This window comes from Brugia malayi, assembly GCF_000002995.4.
Source record: "Brugia malayi strain FR3 genome assembly, contig: Bm_v4_Chr2_contig_001, whole genome shotgun sequence".
Classification (NCBI taxonomy): Eukaryota; Metazoa; Nematoda; class Chromadorea; order Rhabditida; family Onchocercidae; genus Brugia; species Brugia malayi.
In genome coordinates, this window is record NW_025062476.1 from 8,454,689 (window position 1) to 8,477,478 (window position 22,790).

The following is a 22,790-nucleotide window of genomic DNA, read 5'->3' on the forward strand; positions in this document are numbered from 1 at the left end:
ATCTAAAAGAAGCAAAATAGATAAGGCTAGATGTCATTGAAGAAAAGAATAATTTGTAAATAAAAATTGAGATAATAGAGGAATTAAAATAAGAGGTAATTCCTGAAAGGAGAATATAAATTTGTCAATAGCAATCTTTGCGATTAATTCAAGCTTCATTTACTGATTGAGGATGTGTTAATTTCAATATTTGTAGTCTGAGAAGAAGCAAAAATAAAAAAACTCTGAGTTATTTGGTTCAACAATAATAAACTTCGAAAATCATTGCAAAAGCGAAATCAAAGAAACGTAAAATTGTTTAGATTCTTCAATTCCAACTTATTGAATTTATTTCTCTTAATCAAAGTAATCTCTAAGATTGCTTATTGTTATGAGTACAGTTTTCTTCTAGTCGAACTATTTTTAACAACGAAAACTCTTTCGATTAAAAAACTTGAATTTCATAGCTAAAGCTTTTTCGAGTATAAGATATGAATTTCATTTTTATACACTATGGATAACAATCAGCTCGAAGTACTCTAACTTTGTATGTTTATATTTTATTACTACCTCTCTTAACAATCGAATAACAAATTATAATTCAGAACAGAAATATTAGAATATTAAAGATTAGAAAATTTATAATGAAATTAGATTTAATAACTCAACAAATCTAACGATAACTTATTTCATACACCGGTTTTAAACAATCCAGACTATACTATTAATTTGCTTTAGTACACTTAAATAAATATAGTTTAGTTTTTGTCATTTAAGCTTCTTAGACAAAGCCATGATTCATTACAGCTATGCTTCTCAGCCGAACAAAATGAAATCGCAGATATCAATGAAAATTGCAGCAGATATGATGTAAATTGCAAGAGAAACGCGAAAAAAATGAATAATGAAGACATTTCTGCAGTAGTTAATATCAGTACAAATATTAAATGAAAAAGAAAATGAAATGTATTAAAAAGGAAATATTCGATTTAACGAATATTTTTTCTTCTGTTATAATTTGTAAACGGTTGCGCAATTCTCGATCACTTCCCTTTCATTCAAAAGAAAGAAATTGATAACATTAGCTAAGCAAAAGATATTAGTTTTCCTGAGCTATACAATTTCAAGTTTCAGTAAATATGATTAGACTTGCTAACTTATCTAGTTTCACAACTTTTTCCTTTTTGTTCCAAGCAAGAATGCAGCAAATGAATATGAGTACTAGGCTACTGTAGATCATTTAGCAATAATAAATAAAACTAGAAAATTACGACGACTAGTCCTTGAATGGAATGTAATCAGATAACTATTTTAGGATGCAAAATAGTGCAATCTACATTCGTGCTCTACTTATAGTGCACATGTTGACATCACTCCTGTCCTTATCACCATTCACTGCTCAAGTTGGTGTTGTTATAAAGAACATCGAAGATCAAAAAAATCTCTCTCAAGTTTGCGATGAATCGGACGAGACAGGAAATTGGTTTGTAAGAGGATTGATAACCTTTTGACTATGCATGTCTATTCTAGCGATGGTCTCGTCATCCTGAATACTTTCACAGAAAATTGATTTTATTGCTGCATATGAGCAAATGTGACATCTTGATATGTGAAATTCTTTTACCAATTGTTCTTGATTACCAGAATATCCTACTCTACATCGATATCCTAGAATTTAGATATCCTGCAGTCGGCCATTAGCTTGGCAGAAACACGGGCTAGCCCAAATTTTGATTATGAATTCTTCTCTACATTTCATTTTTCTTGCAAATGCTACCATTTTAGGTTTATCTACTGCAGTGGTAGTATACTATCTGCGATGAATCTACATCAGCTGGAACTAGATTCAAAAACATTTGTCGACCGTCCACTAAAGGCTGATCCAAGTATGAATTAATCATCTGCAGGGATAATTCATAAATTTTGTTTATTAATTTATAAATGCAAATTATAATGATGCTCGAATAAATGTAAAATTTAGTAACAAATAAATAATAAAGAAGCTTCTCGAATACATATCTGATATGTCATTATGAGACGGTATACCATCAAATAGCATTTTCATGTGAGCACAATTCACATATTTTATCGCATCATGCCTTCATTCATTTTAGAAATTGTTCAAGACGAATTCATAAAAAAATTCGGGGGACAAGCAGTGGAAAATATTAATTCACAGGAATTACTGGCTTTCCGTGAACGCTACTTTGATAAAGAGGGAGAAGAACTAAAGAAATGTGCTATTCCGGAATGGCAAAAATTGCCGCCCAAAATTGCTCGCATAAAAGATGAAACTCTAAAACAATTTGCAATATTTTTAAACAAACGATGGAAGGACTTGTGCAGGAAGGTAAGAGTTATATGAACTTCTGCGATTAATTTTGCTTATACCAAATGCGCAGTTTACACACGTTCGTACGGAATTTTGATTCTGCCACTGACATTTCTTTTGTAATTCTTACTCTCTTGAAGCCTAATCAATTCCAAACATAAATCAACATATGTAAATTATGGACCACTGAAAAAATCTTTAGTGAATCAAAGTATCGGGTTTTTTATACTAACCCTCTTCTGTACCTATATTTTCTAAGATCAAACAAATCCAACATCCAGAACGTCATTCATTGATCATAGTACCTGAATCATTCATCGTGCCAGGTGGTCGATTCAGGGAATTTTACTATTGGGATGCATATTGGATTGTCAAGGGTTTGATTGCTAGTAGCCTCTATAAAATGGTCAAAAATATGTTGATAAACTTTCTACATTGTGTTAAAAAGTAATCTTTTTATCAATCCACATTCTAATTTATTATCTGTATCAGTTTGTTCTCCAGAAACTAATATATTCATAAGTTGCAAAAGTGTATACTTTCAAAAAAAAGAGGAAATTTTCTCTTCAAGACTGCTAAGTCACAACTTTTCTACAATGTTTTTACAATCGATATCTGTTACAGATATGGATTTATGCCAAATGGTGGACGTGTTTATTATTTACGACGTTCGCAGCCACCGTTCTTGATTCCAATGGTATATGAGTATTATGAGGCTACCAAAGACACTGAATTTATTAGAAACAATTTCAAATATCTTGTGAAAGAGTTTGAATTTTGGATTAAAAACAGGTAGTTAATCAATAGATAGAATATTGCTTTTTCATAATCAGTTATTTCAATTTCATAAAATCATTCGATAACGTGATCTTTCCAAAAAAATTTCAAATTTTAAACATATTATTATTAATCAAATAAATAATACTACTAATAATTAATAGTAACCAATAATCCTTTTCATAAATCACATAATGTCGAACAATACTTTATCCTGAAAACCAAGGGCACTAATAGTTTAAAACAATGGATGAGAAATGCACTAAAACAATTTATAAACTACTCAGATCATTGATAGTAAGGGACAAAAATGGAAAAAATCACACAGTATACCAGTATCGTACTATAACAAATGTACCTCGTCCGGAATCGTATTTGGTTGATGCTGAAGCTGCAGTGAAAGTCAAAAAAGAAAATAGATTGAAATTTTTTCAAGTAATTTTTAGATACTATTAGTAAATTATTATTATCATTGATTTGTATTGGAATGTAAGTTCTAAACAAATGTGTTATGAGGAAAATATGAACTTGGAACATTTAATAAATGACAGTCCTGTAGCAAGCCAAACAATTCGTAATTATTTTAGGATCTTGCGTCGGCGGCTGAGTCAGGTTGGGATTTTTCGTCGCGATGGTTTAGAGATCGACGGACAATGCAATCCATCGAAACAACTAATATTGTGCCAGTGGATCTGAATGCGTTACTTTGCTGGAATGCTAATATTCTCAAATATTTAGCAACTATAAGTATATGTTCTTTTACACTTTATACTTCTGCAGTGACATTTCCATATTTCAATTATTTTGAAATTGGTACCAATATCCTTAAAACAAAAAATCAAGTACCAATATCTTAAAACAGGTGATAAGAAAAAAGTAGCAGAACTGGAGAAAAAGAAAGAGAGTATTTCGGAAGCTTTAAATGCTATATTTTACAATGACACGGAAAAGTCTTGGTTCGATTACAATTTACGTACTAATTCCCATAAAGTGATTTTCTATCCATCTAATATGATGCCTCTCTTCACTCAATGCTATTCAGAATTGGATTACGGAAAAGCAACTGATATCGTTAATTTTATGAAAGTAAATTATTTAACAACATCAGCTTGCTTTTTTTACTGTGAATAACTTTCCTCGTAGATAAAGCTTTTTATGCGTCACACCCATCATAAATGACAACTGAATGAATGACGCAAGATATGTGGTAACTCTTGACAGCATGGACCACATGGACTTTCAAACTTTTCTTCCTTCAACAATTTTCATATTTTCTCCTTTCGTGAATTCTGAAGAATTCAAATATAAAAATATTTAGTCTCTTTCTGGGTTTCAAAAATTCTTTCAAAATCGATTGAAGAATTATTACAGCGATCAAAGCTTCTTGACTACCAGAATGGTGTGCCGACAAGTCTCGAAATGAACAGTGGAGAAAAATGGGACTTTCCGAATGGATGGGCTCCTTTGCAACATATAATCATCGAAGGAATGCGAAAATCCAACAATCCTGATGTTCAAGAATTGGTATTTTTCTTCCCGCAGTGCCTGAAATATTTTCAAGTTTTTGAAATACTCTGAATAGATGCGAGTCTTTTGATGACTTTCGAAATGAATAAATTTTAAAGTAAAATTGAAAAAGGATATTTTTGCAGGCGTATAAATTAGCAAAAAAGTGGGTATTGGCCAATTATCACGTTTATCAAGCCACAAATCAAATGTGGGACAAGGTTTTTTTAATATATTTTAGTTCTGACTTGTGCTTTAGGTTCCTAACCTTTTATAACAAAACAGGATAAATATAATTTGTGCTTTCCTATGTTTTCTAAGGTTCAGTTAATACAATTGTTCTCATACTATCCCAACAGCTTTACTTCATTCTGTCATGTAGAAATTTTAAAAATATCATACTCATTTCAAAATAAACATTTTTTTACTAAATTAAAGGCGCTCAGTTCTCATTGTTTAGATTGATATCGTCGGAGCAATTCCTAAGCCGGGAAGTGGTGGAGAATATAACGTACAAGTATGTTCCCTAAATTTTTTTAAAATTCCAAAATAATTTCAATTCGAAACGTTACGAAACGATTGAGCACTTTCCAGGATGGTTTTGGTTGGACAAATGGTGTTATCCTCGACCTTCTTGTTACTTACTATGACCGGATGAGTGTTCCGAAAACTGATCAAAAAGTAAATTCTGCACCAACGCCCAACATCACTCCTATTTTCTGGGACTTTATCACGCTTATCATATTTATCACTGTAATTAGCTATTTTTATCACTGTAATTAGCTATTCATACAATTATTTCATTTAATTACTCAATGTGGAAAAACTGTTTATTTGATGTTTTGTTCATTGCAAAGGTGTACATTCCAGTTCATTTCAGAGCTATTTAACATTTTAAAATGTCTTTTTTTTTTAACCGTATATTATGCAATCTTCAGAATGGTTCAATAAAAGATACTTAGTCTTATATTTGCGACTTCAGTTCAGTGTATTCTTTCTCAAGGGACTTCAGTAAGAAAACTCAGCCTTTCGTTGTTTCCATCAGTACTTTCTTCATCACTTTTCTCAGATCACATCAGTACATCATCCATCATAAATCTACATCCACACTTCTGCACTTCGGTTGACTATTTTCGTTTATCACACACACATTTGCTTAATTTTCATTATTATTTAAAGGACCGCAATAATCGCAGAGATAATATGCTTCACGTTCACAAAGTAATACGTTTCACATTCACACGTTCACAAACACTCCAAACTTCTGTAGTTTTATATAATTCACTCTTTCGTGTCCCAATTAACATCGTATAGATTGGCATAGGATGAGTAAGTGACTTACGGATTCTGTGGTTCGGTTATATTCCGTAATTTGTTATTTATGATTTGGTATACTCTAATCCTTTGTTAACTGTCTCTCAAGCTTCCCCGTAATCTTTCAGATTTTTCACTCCATTCTTAACAATCTACAAAATAGTTCCAATTTCCTCATATATCCTGCTGTTTACTGGCCAGTCTATTTGGACTATCCACTAATCATCTTTTCAGGATACCGGAAATGGTTAGTTTTTGGGAATTTCTGTGGCCCGGACTTATCAAACACATCAGATATTCCATCGCAAATGCAGCGGATTTGAAAAGAAACTGAATAAAAAAGATAACTTGAAATTAAGTTTGTCGAGTAGTAATGTGAAAAGGGAGAGGTGTGAAACAAGGGGATTCCAGAAAAATCAGGTTGATTTGCATTATGAAAACGGATGGCTCGATTCAAAACAACGAAATGCACATTTCGCGATGTAAACGCAAGTGGAAGACGAGACTATTCTCAAGACAATATCTAAATGAAAATGAGCAGTGAAGATAAGCGACCCAAGTTCAGAAGTGGAAAGGTTCCCATTTCCACTTCTGGAAATAGTAATGATAAAAAATAACAAGTAGTGACAATCTTAAACTTACTGATTATGATAATAAAGGAAGCTATAATAGGCCTTGTGGTTTCTATACAAAGGAGTACAAATTGAGATTTCTTAAAGTTTAACCAGGAAAGTAAAAGGAATGTAAAAATTTCAGTTTTTAATTTCATATTATTCCTTTCTCATCTTTTGTAAATGTGTTGTTATGGTTTCTGTCGGTAAATAGTTCTCGAACTGCTGACAGTGAGTGTGGTGGCGAGGACAGTTATGGTCAGTGAAAACAGTTTTTTAAAAAAAATTTAGAAAAAAAAATTGGTAAACTATTATTTAAAAAACTTTTCTGATTTAATTTGTCAAATTCTACTTTCAACCACATTTAATTTCATAATATATTTGTTGCTTCAAAATTTATGACTTCTTTGTTGTGTAGTTGTTCATCACATCTAGATAGATGTTTTTATTTTAAATGAAATTTACATTAGTGAAATTTCCTCTCTCTGTTCTATGTGTGATAGGATGAAATGAATAGAAAAGCAATAAATGTCAGAATGCTTTGTTTTGACTAATCTTCATTACTGATTTAGTAAAGCAATTTTGGTGATAAATTGAGTACAAGTAACAAACTTGAAAATGCTATATATTAGGAGGTGATAATAAGAGGACGATTCATTCATTCTTTATGGTTTCTTGCCTTTTCCGCTCCTTTGCACTCTAATCTTTTTCTCTGCACCTTCATCTTTTCATTGGAAAGAATTCGGATTTTTGACATTTATTTTTCAGTGAAGCAATGAAAGTGTCTTTTGTTAGAGAGTTAACATATATAGAAGATATCACCTCGTTTCCATAACTCAAGACGTTTAGAAAAATAGTAGATGGATTTCATTTCCTTTCATCGATTTGAAAAGCATTTTATTTTTGCTCAAGTTTTTTGATCAAAATTTTGTAAAGATGATCAGCTGTAACCTCAATTTTCCTTCTATTTCATAATTTATATTTTTGCGCGCTCAAAACTAGGTATTTCTCTTATCTATACCTGTTACCATTAGCAATTTATATTTCCACACCTTTTTAAACTATGTAAAATATAAAACATTAAATCCTGGGAAACATCACTTCATTTCTTTTTATCATTTTTTGTACTTATCTATGTCATTATTTGAAAGCTTGAAGGAGACTTAGATTCCATTAACTGATTTATAATCTTTCCTTATATGTTTTCATATACTCTTATATTTCGTCTTAAAAAGATCAAACATTAAGTTTCTTGACCATATATACATATATATATATTGTTATTACTATCCTGTTTCCTCTGCTTTAATTACAACTAGACGGAAATTAAATATAAAAGCAAACAGTGAGTGCCAAGTACGCTGAATTCTGTTTACAGTACTCATGGAGAATTTGAAATGGTAAAAGATTTTTGGAGGATCATATTGTATCCAATTAAATTCATTGAAATAAATTTAGGAAAAGATCAAAAACTAAGCATGCGATATAGCATTCTCTCTAATAACGGGTAAGTAAGAAAATGGCATTTTATTCTTCTTAGTTTTCTTTCTTGATCATTTTCTCATAATTGATTGAGAAAATAAGTGCCGATAGGACTGGATAAATATCATAAAAACTTCTGAATATATCATATGCCAATTTTAAATCTCATAAAATTTACAACAAAGTGCAATAGTGAAAATTTATTGATCAGTGGACTTATTCCTATATCACTTAACTTCCGTACCATACCTGCGATAATATTTTGTGATATGCGCTTCACTGCTTAGCTATACGCTTTCTATCCAAGGTCGTTAAATATTTTTTCTTAATTTAATTAATGATTATGTTGAGGAAACTTCTCTCTTCTACACTGTGCTTATAAAAACGTAAGATATCCGAAACGAGAGGATGAATAAAGCAGAATTTTTCCTCTTAAAAAAGGATTTGTAAGCTTGAATGAAATGCCAGCTACTTGCGATCCTTATAATCATAAATTAACATTTCACTAATAACGACAATTCCATTTCTGATTTATGTTTTCTTTCATCTCAAAATGATTTGTAAAACGTAGTATTTCAAATTTTGTATTATTTAAAAATTTGTTTAAGATTTTGGCTTTTATTTTATTTGAAGTTAATGATACCATAAATAACCATCTTTTTAATGAATTGATAACTAAATTGTGAGTAAATTTGGAAAGGTAATTTCTAATATTTGTTAGCTCTAACAGTTTGATAGCTTAATCAAAATTTAGAAAAAAATAATTTTGGAGTTAAAACTCTATTTCCATCTCACCACTTTATTTAATTCATCTTAAAACATATTTTACACTCTAAACATTCAGTTGCATTACCAATTGAAATGCATTCTTTTTGATGAAATTATGCTCGGCTTTTATTTCTTCATAATAATAAAGTTTGTGGTAACGGTACGATATTTTCAAAACTAACTAAAATGCTTGTAAATATGACTCCAATGTTAGTAAATATGACTTTAGTAATAAAATATGGCCTGGTTATGTTATAGCTTTTATAATTGTTTTCTCAAAATTTCTCTCAAATATTATTGCATACAAGGATTTCAGTATCTAAAAAACTGGAAAATTTTTGGAAGGCTGTGTATAGCAATAAACCAGGGTTAGAACTGATAAAAACACTAATTGGCGAAAAAAAATTTCGCTCAAAATGTTGAAAATAATGTATAAGCGGATTGTTACACTTGTGAAACTTGTAAAAATGGTAATCTGTTTACATTTCTCTTTCTGGTTTGATTAAATATTACATGCAATTCAAAAAAAGTGATTACAAATTGACATTTCACCTCTGTTTATTTGCGTTTTTCTTAATGCTTCATATTTCACTTCCGCAAAAGAAAATGTAACCTTTCTGGATTTTGAATTTTTTGAATTGAGTTTGATTTAGATTGAAGTTTCATTTGAAGTTGTCGCAAGATCTTAATTAGAATTTAATATTTAATCATAAAAGTAACAAAAAAGAGACTGCAGTAGTGCTAATGCACTAAATCTGCCTATCGCGACAATATTTGAAAATTGGCACTATCGATATGCGAATCGATAATGCTTCCTGCAATATGTTTTCACTTAATTGCCACTACTCACTGCATGTTTTTGGTTGATTATTGCTGTATACGATATAAACACTGTTGAGATATCCCTGTCATTACTATCAATGATAATTATTGTTATCACTATGAAATATAAAAGAAATAACGAAATTATCAAAAACTGTTCAACATTCCTAACAGAAGGACCTTCATCTAAAATTTTCCAATTAGAGATTCATTAATGCCTGACTCCGCTCAGTTAGATTGCATATTTTCTTTCCAAGTTTTACTGGGAAAAATCATAACGAAAAGTTTCTTAATTTTTTGCGTAGTCTGAAATGTATTATTAATCTGAAAATATTCAACTTTCTGAATTTTCCGCATGAGATTGACAATTATTTGATTTATTCATAAATGTGCCAATTACTCTATGACAATATAGCATTGTTTCCATTCCATCCGTATTACTTTTCTTGTTACTTTAACAGTTACAGTAACGAAATAGTACGCTCAAGACTTTCTGGTTATTTTGGCTGTCCTGAAATTAGAGGTGCTTGATCTACGTTGGTACTTCATTCTGCTTACTGATAGGACTAGACAGGTGTATGCATGTTATTTTTAGGAATAGAAATAGAGCCATTTATAGGACGTCTTGTTAAACATGCAAGTATCATTTTGAAGAATTTCAGCATACTGTGGTAAACATAGAATTCCTTTGTTGTCAGGAGAGTACTATGTAAGCGAAACACCAAGCATCTATTATTGAAAGTAACTTCTACCTGTGCGCTCATGCTTTTACTAATCTTTTTATACCGATATTGATATCGGTTGGATTCATACTAGAACTTTTGTATGAGATTTTTTTAGAGAAATCCAAAACAATAGATATTGTTGAAATATTGGAAACTCAACTGGAATGACTAAATTAAAAAACTTATGTTTGATTATTCATGATTCATTTGAAAATCTTGACAAAAGGAACACAAAAAAAAATATTCCATTCATTGTCAATATCTGACATTCATAAACAAAAGCTCCAATTAATTAATAACTCGAGAAGTAAGCATGAAAAAATGAATCAAGAATCATGTACCTGAAAACAAATGACGAATTTAATTAACGATATTTTAAGATAGAAAGATGATGATGACCTACTAGCAGTGAAAATTTGGTACTTGACCTATTAGAAGCAGATCCTTTTCTTTTAGAAGAGGAACTTAACCTACTGGAACTTATTGACACTTTCTTGCATATTACTATTAACTTAGTTAGAGAAAGTCATCTATTTGAATTCATTTTGGATATGGCATACATGCATTTACAAAAACTATAAGAAATTAAAGTTAGAAAACTAGTATATTCTTGTATTTCGGTAAATTTTTTTCTTGTACTCTTCGTATTGGCATATAAAAGCAATATGAAAACAGCGAAATATTTTCTTAATAAATTTCAGTTGAAAAGTAAAAATTTCTAAAAACAACAGGGGAAACAATTTATGTTACATAACTTATATTAACTTGCAAGTCTGTAATGATCGATTAATTTAGCTTTATAAGATTCATGATAACTTCTAGGATTCAAATTTCTGAAATTTCTAGAAGTGGCATATTTTCAAGTTGCTCTGTGCATGCTTCATGCATGCATACTCGAGAAATAAAAAACTTCGAAGCTTAAGATAATGGAAGCTATTGCCATTCGCTTTGGGATTTTCTCTTGTCTTTTAATTAATGTACACACTGTCAACGATCCAGATGTCTCCGAGTTGGCCAAAATAGCCGAAGAAGCTTTAAGCAATAAATCCATAAATGTTTGTGATGAAACAAATACCAACAATTCGTAAGTTCATGAACTTCGATGTGTAATGTTATACCAAAAGTTATTTACAGTTGCTTCATCAATTTTATTAGAATCTATGTTATCAACAACATCGTTTGATTGATGCTTACACTCAGGTTTATTTACTGTTATGGAAGATTATTGGCAGCAGTCAATGTACACAATTTATTCCAGGACTCGAAGTATTTCGTGGATATGCCAATGAAATTTGACCCTGGTATGATAAAACTTTAATATTACTAGTGATTTATTAATTAGATAATTCAATTCTGCTATTTTATTAATTTTAAATTAAGGTGCCTTGTCTAACTTCTAAATCATTATCGATTAAGCTTCCTCACCAAAAAAGTATATAGAATAGCAATTGTGAGGCATTGCGAAGTTCCAGAAGTAATACAAGAAGAATTTGATAGACGTTTTGGTGAATATGAGCTTCAAGCCATTAATCGTTCTGCATTGAAAGCATTCGTTGACGAATATTTCGATCTACCCGGAAACGAATTAGAAGACTGTCAATTAGAAGAATGGATTGAGCATCCATCGAAACTAATGAAGATTCAAGATACACTGCTACGTGATTGGGCGCTAAAACTTAATGCAATTTGGAAATTATTATGTCGAAAAGTATATTTTTTGAAAAACTTCGAGCATTTTTGACAGTTCTAATTCTTCAGATTGTTCATTTAAATATTGCACACTATTTGATTTATACAGAAAGCATACACATACTGAATAAAATGGATTTTACTGAAGATAATTGAAAGGTTCATAAATTCTCTAAAGTTTATAAGGGACTTTTTTATTCTGCACAATTGATTTCTGCATTGCTACAGATAAAATCAAATGGAAATCCAAAGCGAACTTCATTAATTTATGTCCCAGAGGAATTCATTGTACCTGGTGGACGATTTCGTGAGTTCTATTACTGGGACGCTTATTGGATTGTGAAAGGTTTGGCAGCTAGTGGACTTCACAATACAATCAAGAAAATGATTACCAATTTTGTTACTATCGTCGATAGGTAACAATATTTCTTGTTTTCTTGCCACTTCAAATTATTTATTAATCAATCTAAATGAGTTGAAGTAAGAAAGTACATTTTTTAAAGGAAATAAAGCTATTACTTTAATAACTAATCGGTATTTATACGTTCTTTAAATTGCTTTAAAAACTGATTCCTTGAAGACTTCAAATATATCACTTCTTGTTTTAGATATGGATTTATCCCAAACGGAGGTCGGATCTATTACCTTGGACGGTCTCAACCACCACTGCTCATCCCTATGGTTTATGAGTATTATGAGCTGACACATGATCTTGCATTCATAAATAAAATTTTGCCGACTCTCATCAAAGAGTACGAATTTTGGCAAAACAACAGGTAGTGAAATATTGATATGAAACAGTTTTTGATAGTTAGAATTGGTCTTGATCTTCTTACTAAGATTTCAACAATTTCTAATATTGAGTATTGTGAAGAATCTCACGTGAAAAGCTATTTGGTAATTAAATTAGTTCTTCGTTGAATTTCATTTTTGAACTTGCATGATCATTCGAGCATTCAAAAGATTCTCTTTTTTGACTTTAAAGATCATACCTTTTTGACTAATTCAGGCCTCAAATCTCAAATTTTGAAGAGTTTATACATATGAAGAGTTTATACCAAATTTATACATATTCATTAAGTTACAGAGTTATCAATGTGTCAGATGATAAAGGCAACACATTTTCGGTTTTTTATTACCACAGTAAATGTAATGTACCACGACCAGAATCATTTCGTGCAGATATTATACATGCTTCACTGCTCCTAGCTCACGAACGACCAAAATTTTATATGGTTAGTAAGAAAACGATTCTAAAATAAAATGCTAAAATTTAAAGTCTAATGTCTGCTTTCAGTTTTCACACATTATTTGTAGGATATAGCATCAGCTGCAGAATCAGGATGGGACTTCAGTTCTCGATGGTTCAGAGATAATCACAACATTGAAACTATCGAAACAACCGATATTATCCCAATTGATTTAAATGCTTTCATATGTTGGAATCTGGATATTTTGCAGTATTTACTTAAGCATACAGGTAACGAAGTGATGAGAAAGACTATAAAAGAGGAAATTTGTTTTAATGAATAATTAAATATATGCACGGAAAATTTATATGTATATAATATATGTATGTATGAAAAAGTACGGAAAATTTGAACTTTTCTCATATCTGACTAGAATTCTAGGTGTTGTAATTTTTGCTCATCATTTCATTGTTTTATTGAAAGACGTAATAATATCAAGCAGTAGTTCTAACAGGTTTAGGATAGCTTCAATAAATTGAAGTCACTGAAATATTTGAGTGATAGTGATAAATTTATGTTGATCATTTGACATTTTTCTTTCTGCACAATTTTATTTCAAGATAGTTGGTTCATATCCTTTTTTTTACTTTTATTTGTATTTGTATGTTCTCAATTTATTGCTTAGGAAATCCTTCGAAATCAAAAATGTTTCGTGATAAACGAGAAATTCTCCGTCAAGCAATGCTTCAAATATTTTACAACAATACTGAAGGTGCCTGGTTCGATTACAATTTGCGAACTAAATCTCACAATTCCAACTTTTATCCATCAATTGTGGTACCATTGTTCGGCGAATGCTATCAGCCGTTGAACCTGGCCCGACCACAACAAATCGTCAACTATTTGAATGCTCGTTTTTCAGAAAATTTTTTTCTCTCTTTAAAAATTCAAAATGGGTAAAAGTGCTTAAAAAAAAAGATTAAAAAGGAACTTTTGCAGGGATCTATTGAACTTTCAAATTATTATTTGAATTGTGACATATCGTTTTTGCCAAAGAATTTTTCTACCGTATGGTTATGCTAACTTTACAGAAAACAGGAGTATACAACTATCCAGGTGGTATACCAGCAAGCCTTATTGAAAATACCAAACAGCAGTGGGATTTTCCAAATGGTTGGAGTCCTGCAAACCATATGATTATTGAAGGAATGAGAAAGTCTAGCAATCCGGTTGTACAAGAACAGGTACAAAACGGAAATAATGTGTAAATTCCTAGTAAAGGAGCTCAAATGCACCATCATTTTATAGGCTCGTTTACTTATGCAAAGTTTGTTTTTGGAAACCATATGATGGCATATTATTTGTTTAGGCATATCGTTTGGCAAGGAAATGGATTTTGGGCAATTTCAAAGTGTTTCGGGAAACGGGTTATATGTGGGAAAAGGTTAATACTTTTACTAGTGTTAAATGAATAATCAGATTGAGAAAGATGTTTAAATCAGAAAATCATGTATTTTGACAGCTTAGACCATCTCACTATGTTGCGGAGTTATATTCAATTTATTTCTTCAAAACCTAAATTCCAAAGTGCTCAACCACATTTTTTTCAGTATGATGTCAATGGGACTGTATCACAACCAGGTGGTGGCGGGGAATATTTTGTTCAGGTACATATATTTTCAACTGCTAACAAAGCAGTATTGCTATATATTTCAAGCTGTCTAAAAAGTGTGAAAAAACCATAATGCATAAAGCTGTAGTTATAAGACAAAAGACACATATATAAATGCCTCACTCACTCTAATTTTTCTGGCATGAATTAAAATTGTGATTTCCAGGATGGCTTTGGCTGGTCGAATGGGGTTATTTTAGATCTGTTAACAACGTACTATGACAGAATGCGCATTAATCCGGAAGATTTAGTGCTGAATAACAATGGTTCTGCAACACTTTCAGCATCTGCACGAATAAGCTCTAAATCCACCATTTCTCTTATTTCAATATTTTATACGTATTTACTAATGCGCTGACACGAAGTTCCTCTAATATAATACTATCCAGAAATCGAAATTTACAGCCTGTTAAGATTGATAACACAAATTCTTTTTAACCAACTTCAATATTATATCTAACTGAAATCATTGCGCTCTTGTTTTAATTTAATATGTAAGATTTCGGTAAAATTGTTTCAATTAAAGTTCTAGAATAGAAATGAAAGCACAAATCTAAAATAATATGCAAATATCAAACAGAAGGTGGGCATAAAATTTATGCAAAAGAACTAACAATTTTTTTAGAAGAGGGATCTTTTTGATTAACGGGATGAAATTACCACTGTTTCATCTACAAATAAATTTGATGAAGCAAAATATATCTAAATACCTTGTAAGACTTGCTTAAAAAATTCGATGTAAAATATTTTATTAAATATAAACTTTGGAATTTAATATGAAATCTTATAATATTCATAGACCTCAACGTTATTATTTTATGATGAAAGGATTATATGAAAAAGTAGAACAAATTATAACTATTCAAGCATTTCTAAACATATCCATATATGGTATTGAGAAAGAAATAGACAAACATTAATTTAATATTGAATCTCATAATATTCATAGGACATAGCAATACATCCATAACGCACTTACAAATGTATATGCATTTGTATATGATAAAGAAAGTAGGAAAGTGAATATATATTTCACAAATTTTAAACCAATAAAATTAGAGTCCATTAAGGATATCAAAAAGCACTTCATGAAACAATGTGGTCTAAAGTACTTACTTCATATGATATATGAATAAGGCCTTCAGCACCTATTAAAGTGTGCAAGACTTATAAATTATTCAATAACAGCGTGACTTTAAAAACAATCTAAATTTTGCATAACATTAATCTTTAAAATATGACTTAATGGACTTACTATTTTCACTACAGCGCAGAAAACTGGTTGTTAATCAATTTTCGAACGAATATGAATTCAAAAAGTGTTCAATTGGTTCCTTAGTATTAGCATGAAAGAATCACTTCCAAGAATACTTAGGTTATATCCCTAGCTGAAATAATTCAGGTCAAGTTAAGACAATATGCAGTAGAGTCAGGGAAGAAAGAAACTATAATATAATGAAGTATAACAAGATATGCAAATAGAAAAAGTGGTCGAAAAAGCATTGATAGTAAATCTTTTCAATCCTTTCTGCGGCTCGTAAATCCAAAAAGAAATAAATGCTTAAGAAGTAGTTGACCCATTAAATTTTTAAGAAATCTGAATTAATCTCACCTTATTAGCAAATATTTAGAAATTTCATGCGTCTATATCAAATAAAGAAGTATAGAACAAACTATCCGTTCATCAAAGTGGTACAATTTCTATCGCAATTCGACGTAATTTGCTGGAAACAAACCATATTGCCCGTTACAAAGCCCCCGCCACCAACCAGTATCAACCTAAATGGTGCTAATTTACATAACATTACAAAACTCCTAATAAACATATACATTACTGAAGAAAGCAAGTTAAAAAACTAATAAAATCAGCAGGATTTGAGTAAAAATGTACTTTATAGAAATGTATTTTGTAAGAAAAACTTGTTTCGAATCGAAAATAAACTTATGAAGAAGTTGCTTATACAAGAAAGAATTCTACCATATTAAACAAAAACTACCTGATCAATATTGGTGATGATATCATCAGGATCAAAGCTGATTTCGTCATCGTCTTGCTTCTGATAATCGTAAATAGCAACAGCTGTAAGACCTGTAGAACTAAGTGGGTGCGTTGGTGATGAAAGTGGATCACTTACCGCTGTTATTTTTGATTGTCCTCTCTGAAAAAAAAGTAGCGTTTTAAATGTTGCATTGCTATAGAAAATGTTATACTTAAAATGAAGAAACCATAACTGCAATGTACATGTAATAATAACCTGTCTGGAAATAAACAGCAAGAAAAAATAAATAGTGAAATAAACATCAGTACAAAATATAAGAAAAAAAAAAATAATAGGTACGAATTTTTGATGCGACTGCACAGTCATTCACATAACAGAAAAATAGAGAAACTGGTGAAATACAGATGCAGAATAGGAATTGAAAAGGAAAAAGCAAGCAAGTAAGAAACACTAGTATAATTTTTAAAAAAAAATGAAAAAAAAAAAAACCTTTACATAAAGGAACTAAGACTTAACCAAAAGTCTACTTAAAAACGAACTTCAGTAATTAAAAAATTTGTCTAACAATAAAGATTACAGTTCTAAAGAAAATACTCCCATTGTTGCTTTGCAAATAATCTGATGAGCAAAGCTTTAATTAATAAAAAACTACACCTCTAAAGAAGACTCATCATGTCTTTCATTATACCCAGTAACCGTCTCCGATAGTAGCGACTGCGTTATAGGTGCTGGTGGCGGTACTGCGTTATCTCCCGGTACTACATCATACCTATTTCCACTTAGCATTCCTTCTTCAGTTGTTAATCCCTTTGTCTGAAAATAAAGAACGATACTTCTAAGGAAAATAGCTTTGGTTTAGTGGAACAAAAGCTTCAGTTTGAAGGCAAACTAATAACTTAAAATAAACAAGGACATACGCAAAGACTTCCTCTACTACCTCTGAGTGAGCTGATAAGTGTGCAAAGTTGTTCTGCAATTCATTATTCCAATTTTGGACATTTTCACTCCTTTCAACATTATGTGGAGCATAACGTTCCATTCCGTTGAAAAGTTTATTAGATGAAAGATTGAAAAGTGGCAATTTGACAGGTTGGGGTGGAGAATTCTCCGATGTAACGATATTTTTATGCAGCTCAATAGAAGTTTCACGTTTGGCAGGAGATCCAGCTATTCCAGGCATTATAGCTACGGCTCCAGCTGGAGCACGAGAATGTCGTTTAGGAGCGCCTAAAATATTACCAAATTTTATGGAGCTATAATTTCTAAAACATAAGCGCTGAAAAAAAAATTACCTCCAGTATGGTGCAACTGCTCATGCTTCCGTATTTCTTCTCTAACTGCTTCCGGATCCATCTGCAGTTCTGTCATAAATTCTTAGAAATCAGAGAGAAAAAGTGCGAAAACGTATTGAAAATTTTTCCCGACAATATCCAATGAGAAAAAGTTTAATTATATAACATGACCCCTTGCTAAAGTTTACATCAAATAAATGTTTAAATATTTTCCATTTAGGTTTTAATTTGTTCAGTATTAAGCATAATCTTTTATGAATTAAAATTCGTATTCTTGATTAATGATTTTTGACCTGTTGCTCTAGTTCTTCACGTCGTCTCCACTCCTCAGCGATTTTTTTCTGTCTTTCTTCCTCTTCCTTTTCCCTTTGCTTGCGTAGTTCTTCATCTTCCCGTTTTCGACGTTCACGCTCTTGCTGCACTTTTTCGTCATTCTACAAAGGGAAAAAATCCACGCACTTCCTATCTGTATAATATGCAAAAGATAAAAATCGAAAAGAACAAAAATTTGCATAATCAATTAAAACTACAACGTTATAATAACATACTAGCCAAACTCAGCATATGAGAACTTTAAGCTTAATTTTCCAAAGACTTTCGAGAACACACCTCATCAACTGAAAGTTGTTCAAATTTAGCACGTAAATTTAAAGCCATTCCTTTTGGTGTAACAGGTACAGCATTCTTCTTCGGTGTTTGTTCTTTTTCTGAAAAGTTATGATGCAAACATTATCACATGATTATCAACATAACATCCCAAAACACCAAATCCCAAATCAATTTTTAAGTTCACAGTTGAAATCTTCATTATAATCTTAAATGAATCTATTAACATACAATAATAAAAATAAATATTTGCTACCATAGGGGCTCTTTTCATACTAAAAACTACACATCGAATTTACAAAGATGATCGAATCATCTCCACAGTTTCAATACATGTAAATTTTCACGAATGTTGCCTTTAGCATAGTTCTCGCTTTCCTTTTGAGCAAGATCATCATACTGCTGATAGCCTATTGCCGATTTATCCTGTCTGTCTTCTTGTAAACCAAAACGACCACCAAAACCTTTTTTATAATCTAGAATTTAGGAATATTTTGAACAATATTACCACAGAACTTAATAAGAAACACAAAATCTAGTTATGTCTTACCTGTTTGGCTTTCATGTTTGTTCAATTTTTCATAATCATCCCAACCAACAGCGCTTTTATCCTTTCTGTCCTCTTGGATACCGAATTTTCCCCCAAATCCTTTTTTATAATCTAAAATTTATTGAACATTACAGAAGTGTTAAAACATAAATCAAAACTCGCTGGAAATTATGGTTTAAGATGCTTTAGAGCAGTAAAAGAATTTTTGAAATACCTACCTACTTGACTTTGATGGGTGGCTAACATTTCATGCTCATCCCAGCCAACTGCACTTTTATCTTTACGATCTTCCTGAACACCAAATTTACCACCAAACCCCTTCTTGTAATCTGGAATTTATTAATCATTTATATAACAAATGTTTTAAAAAACATAAAAGTTAAGAAACCCTTTAAAACTCTTGAATGATACCTATTTGGCTTTCATGCTGCTGTAGTTTTTCATGTTCTTCCCATCCATGTGCACTTTTATCTTTGCGGTCTTCTTGAACACCGAATTTTCCACCGAAACCTTTCTTATAATCTGTAAAAAACTGCCCTAAAATCTTTCATTCACATAGTCTTAAGATTCAAAATTTAAAGAGAAAAAAAAAATCTATTCTGAAGTTTGCAGAAGATAATCTACAATTTAAAAGTTCATCAACAAGCCCAATACCTGTTTGGCTCTCATGTTGTGGAAGTTTCTCCTGTTCCTCCCAACCAAGTGCACTTTTATCTTTCCTGTCAACTTCAACTCCATATTTTCCACCAAAACCTTTCGCATAATCTGAAAATCGAAATTAAAATAGCAAAGTAATAAATCAAGAGGATACAATAACTTCAAGTTACTATAATATAAGCAAAAAGAACAAATTTTTTGTAAACCATATCTTGCGTGAGAAAATCACAATATTTAAATTTATCTTAGGATCCTTAAAATATAATAAGTGAAAAGGATGATATAAAACAACAGAACATGGAATTTTCCTAAAATTTTGGGAAAAGAAAGAGAAAAAAAACTTATGAGTTATTAACTTTTCACCTTTTCAATCCAGCTTAATTCGAACACCACTAAGAATGTGGACAACAAAGATACATAAAGCAAATTATTTAGAAAAACAATAGTGAATAAATCAAAAAATCACTATAAGTGACTGTGAATTATTCTATAAATATATCGCAGACAACAAGAAAAGTCCTGAAAAGGGTTAATCATTGGCTCTTTTAACTATATTGTGAAGTGAAATAAGAAACAAATAAACACTCACTACTTCCTTACCTCTCTTCCTATTTCACAACCAACTCCTCTTTCTTATCTGTTGTTTGCATAAAATCAAAACTTCTCTACTGTCTGCAGTTGTTTATCATGTTATGGCATCCATTCATTTCTATTAAAATTGGTCTTTCGTGGACCATTTTTAGGACAAGTGAACTAAGAGTAAATTAAAACCACGAGAAAACTGTCTGCGATATAAAGTCACTTTATATCTCACTATTAAATATTTTGGATAAAAGTATGGAATTCTACTGTTCAGCTCTTGTGAGATATTTGTGAGATACTATGAGTCTATGGAATATTTTCTCATTAACAATGGGAAGAGAAACAAACACATAACAAAATAAAAGACAAAAAGAACTAAGGAAGAGGAGAAAAAGAAAGACGAGAAAGCATGATCCTCAATATTTTCTTTACCTATTTGACTTTCATGTTTAGAAAGAGCCATCTTTTCATCCCAACCATGAGCACTTTTATCCTTCCGATCCAATTCAACACCATATCTCCCACCGAAACCTTTAGCGTAATCTTTCTGCGATGAATGTTTGTCTACCTTCCCAGCGTATTCCCATGTTTTGGCACACTGAAAAACATAACTTTAAAATAATTTTGTAATAAAAGCTTACTTAAGTCAACAAAATGGGGAAGAGAACTGAACAAGTGTTGAATTGAAAACATGAATATAAAGTGATAAAGACCTTATCCATGCGATCCCTCTGCACGCCAAATTTGCCACCATATCCTTCACTTGCTTTTGGCATTTCTGATGCTTTTTTGGCCTATAATACAAAAATTAATAAGCATGTAGATCTTCTATCTTGCCGAAAACCTATTGCAGTAAGTCGGTTTTTGATTCTGATATTATGGAAATATAATATAAGCTGTATCATAAAACAGTTCATAAAATTGTTGCTGTATCAGTTTTTTACTAATAACCAAACAATGAAGAACCAAAAAACAAGTCAGAAATCAAACAAAATAGCTCAGAAACTAGTTGTCTGAAAGATGAATGTAATGCAAATTAAATCAACTATTAATAAGCACATAGATCTTTTATCTTGCCGAGAACTTATTGCAGTAAGTCGGTTTTTGATTTTAAAAAAAAAAGAGACAACAAAGATTTACTTTTATCAGACCGTCGCTTTTAATTACATCTTTACGTAACTGATCTAATGAAACCGATTCCAGATGACCAGATCCTTCAACAGTCTTCGCACCCCAGCGACTTTCTTTTTCATTTACATCATTCTGGAAACACAATCGTTTTATAATAAAAATAACAATTTCCATAGCACAATTCTGTAAATGATTCTTTAGATGAAAATCTAATCCTACTTTAGGAATGCCAAATTTTTGAACCAGCTATAACGTGACTGGATTTTCATGAAGGTTTTCTCGATAATGTCTTCAAAAAAGAGTATATATCACTTGCTAAGCCTTTTACATTATATTTCGACCTCGACCTCAATTTACCGACCGATTATGCAGTTGAACAAGACGAGTATTCCTTTCATAATACAAACGACATCTAAAATTTTATCCCCTCCCGTTAGAAAACCGCAGCTCAGTTTGCTGATGAAAGTTTCTTCGAAATGCTAAGCCCTAATCGCATGTTCAAAATGGGAGGATATGCTATATAAGATAAATCTTGCACCAGTTCGGAAAACCTACGATAAAGTCTGGGTCCGTATCCCAATCATCTACTCCTCCCTCTTGCTGCTTTAACTTCTCATTTTGCGTTAGATTTACGGTAACTTGCGCACGCCACATTGAAACCACAGGCGAAATAAATGTACTCAGATTCGATCTGAAACAGCAAATATAAAAAGGAAGTTACAGTATGAAGAAAATATCACTGTAATTATTTCAGAAGCATTAACTTCAACAAGAAGGTATTCAATGTATGTTGACAACGCTAAAAACCGAAACCCGTGAAGATTCCACGTGAAAATAGAAAATGAACGCGCCGACTCACATCACCCAATGTTTCGCTTTTCACTCTACTTCCTTACGCTGATTTCAACGGAACGAATTGCCACAGAATGTCTCAGCTAAGCCCAAGCCACAACAATGCAATAAAATGACGGCAAGTATTCGGCGATTTAAATGTGATGCAGTCGGGAGTCATGCGGACTCTCGACTGCATCAAATTTTCCAAGATGTATGGCTTGAATGAGGAATGTAAGAGGAAGTTGAAAAAAAGTCGAATCTTTAAATGTCA

At 31.3% G+C, this 22,790-nt stretch overlaps 3 protein-coding genes across 4 annotated transcripts; 2 read left to right on the forward strand and 1 right to left on the reverse strand.

The window, feature by feature from the left end:
* Positions 1 to 1,295: 1,295 nt before the first annotated feature.
* Positions 1,296 to 5,377, forward strand: Bma-tre-3.3 (Uncharacterized protein; the record flags this gene model as incomplete). 2 transcript variants are annotated; one of them, XM_001900189.2, is made up of 12 exons in its annotated part: positions 1,296 to 1,462; positions 1,765 to 1,865; positions 2,094 to 2,329; positions 2,571 to 2,758; positions 2,936 to 3,103; positions 3,376 to 3,523; positions 3,676 to 3,835; positions 3,951 to 4,174; positions 4,460 to 4,612; positions 4,741 to 4,815; positions 5,055 to 5,111; positions 5,189 to 5,377. In XM_001900189.2, the coding sequence occupies 12 exons, from the start codon at positions 1,296 to 1,298 to the stop codon at positions 5,375 to 5,377; spliced, it is 1,866 nt and encodes a 621-aa protein (XP_001900224.2). The 2 variants fall into 2 exon arrangements, with proteins under 2 accessions (XP_001900224.2, XP_042934856.1); XM_043078922.1 differs by having other exon boundaries at positions 4,131 to 4,174.
* A 5,865-nt stretch (positions 5,378 to 11,242) lies between these two features.
* Positions 11,243 to 15,225, forward strand: Bma-tre-3.1 (Trehalase protein 5, putative; the record flags this gene model as incomplete). Its single annotated transcript, XM_043078923.1, has 12 exons — positions 11,243 to 11,400; positions 11,517 to 11,617; positions 11,789 to 12,024; positions 12,234 to 12,421; positions 12,614 to 12,781; positions 13,093 to 13,240; positions 13,323 to 13,485; positions 13,881 to 14,104; positions 14,287 to 14,439; positions 14,565 to 14,639; positions 14,806 to 14,862; positions 15,034 to 15,225. 12 exons carry the CDS (start codon positions 11,243 to 11,245, stop codon positions 15,223 to 15,225), a joined length of 1,863 nt encoding a protein of 620 aa, XP_042934857.1.
* A 1,343-nt stretch (positions 15,226 to 16,568) lies between these two features.
* Positions 16,569 to 22,715, reverse strand: Bm500 (Src substrate cortactin, putative; the record flags this gene model as incomplete). The annotated part of the gene is made up of 17 exons (XM_043078924.1): positions 16,569 to 16,646; positions 16,865 to 17,026; positions 17,522 to 17,680; positions 17,805 to 18,094; positions 18,160 to 18,220; positions 18,453 to 18,593; positions 18,769 to 18,866; positions 19,122 to 19,241; positions 19,316 to 19,426; positions 19,534 to 19,644; positions 19,727 to 19,837; positions 19,970 to 20,080; positions 20,987 to 21,152; positions 21,268 to 21,348; positions 21,695 to 21,817; positions 22,241 to 22,376; positions 22,636 to 22,715. The coding sequence occupies 17 exons, from the start codon at positions 22,713 to 22,715 to the stop codon at positions 16,569 to 16,571; spliced, it is 2,139 nt and encodes a 712-aa protein (XP_042934858.1).
* Positions 22,716 to 22,790: the final 75 nt, after the last annotated feature.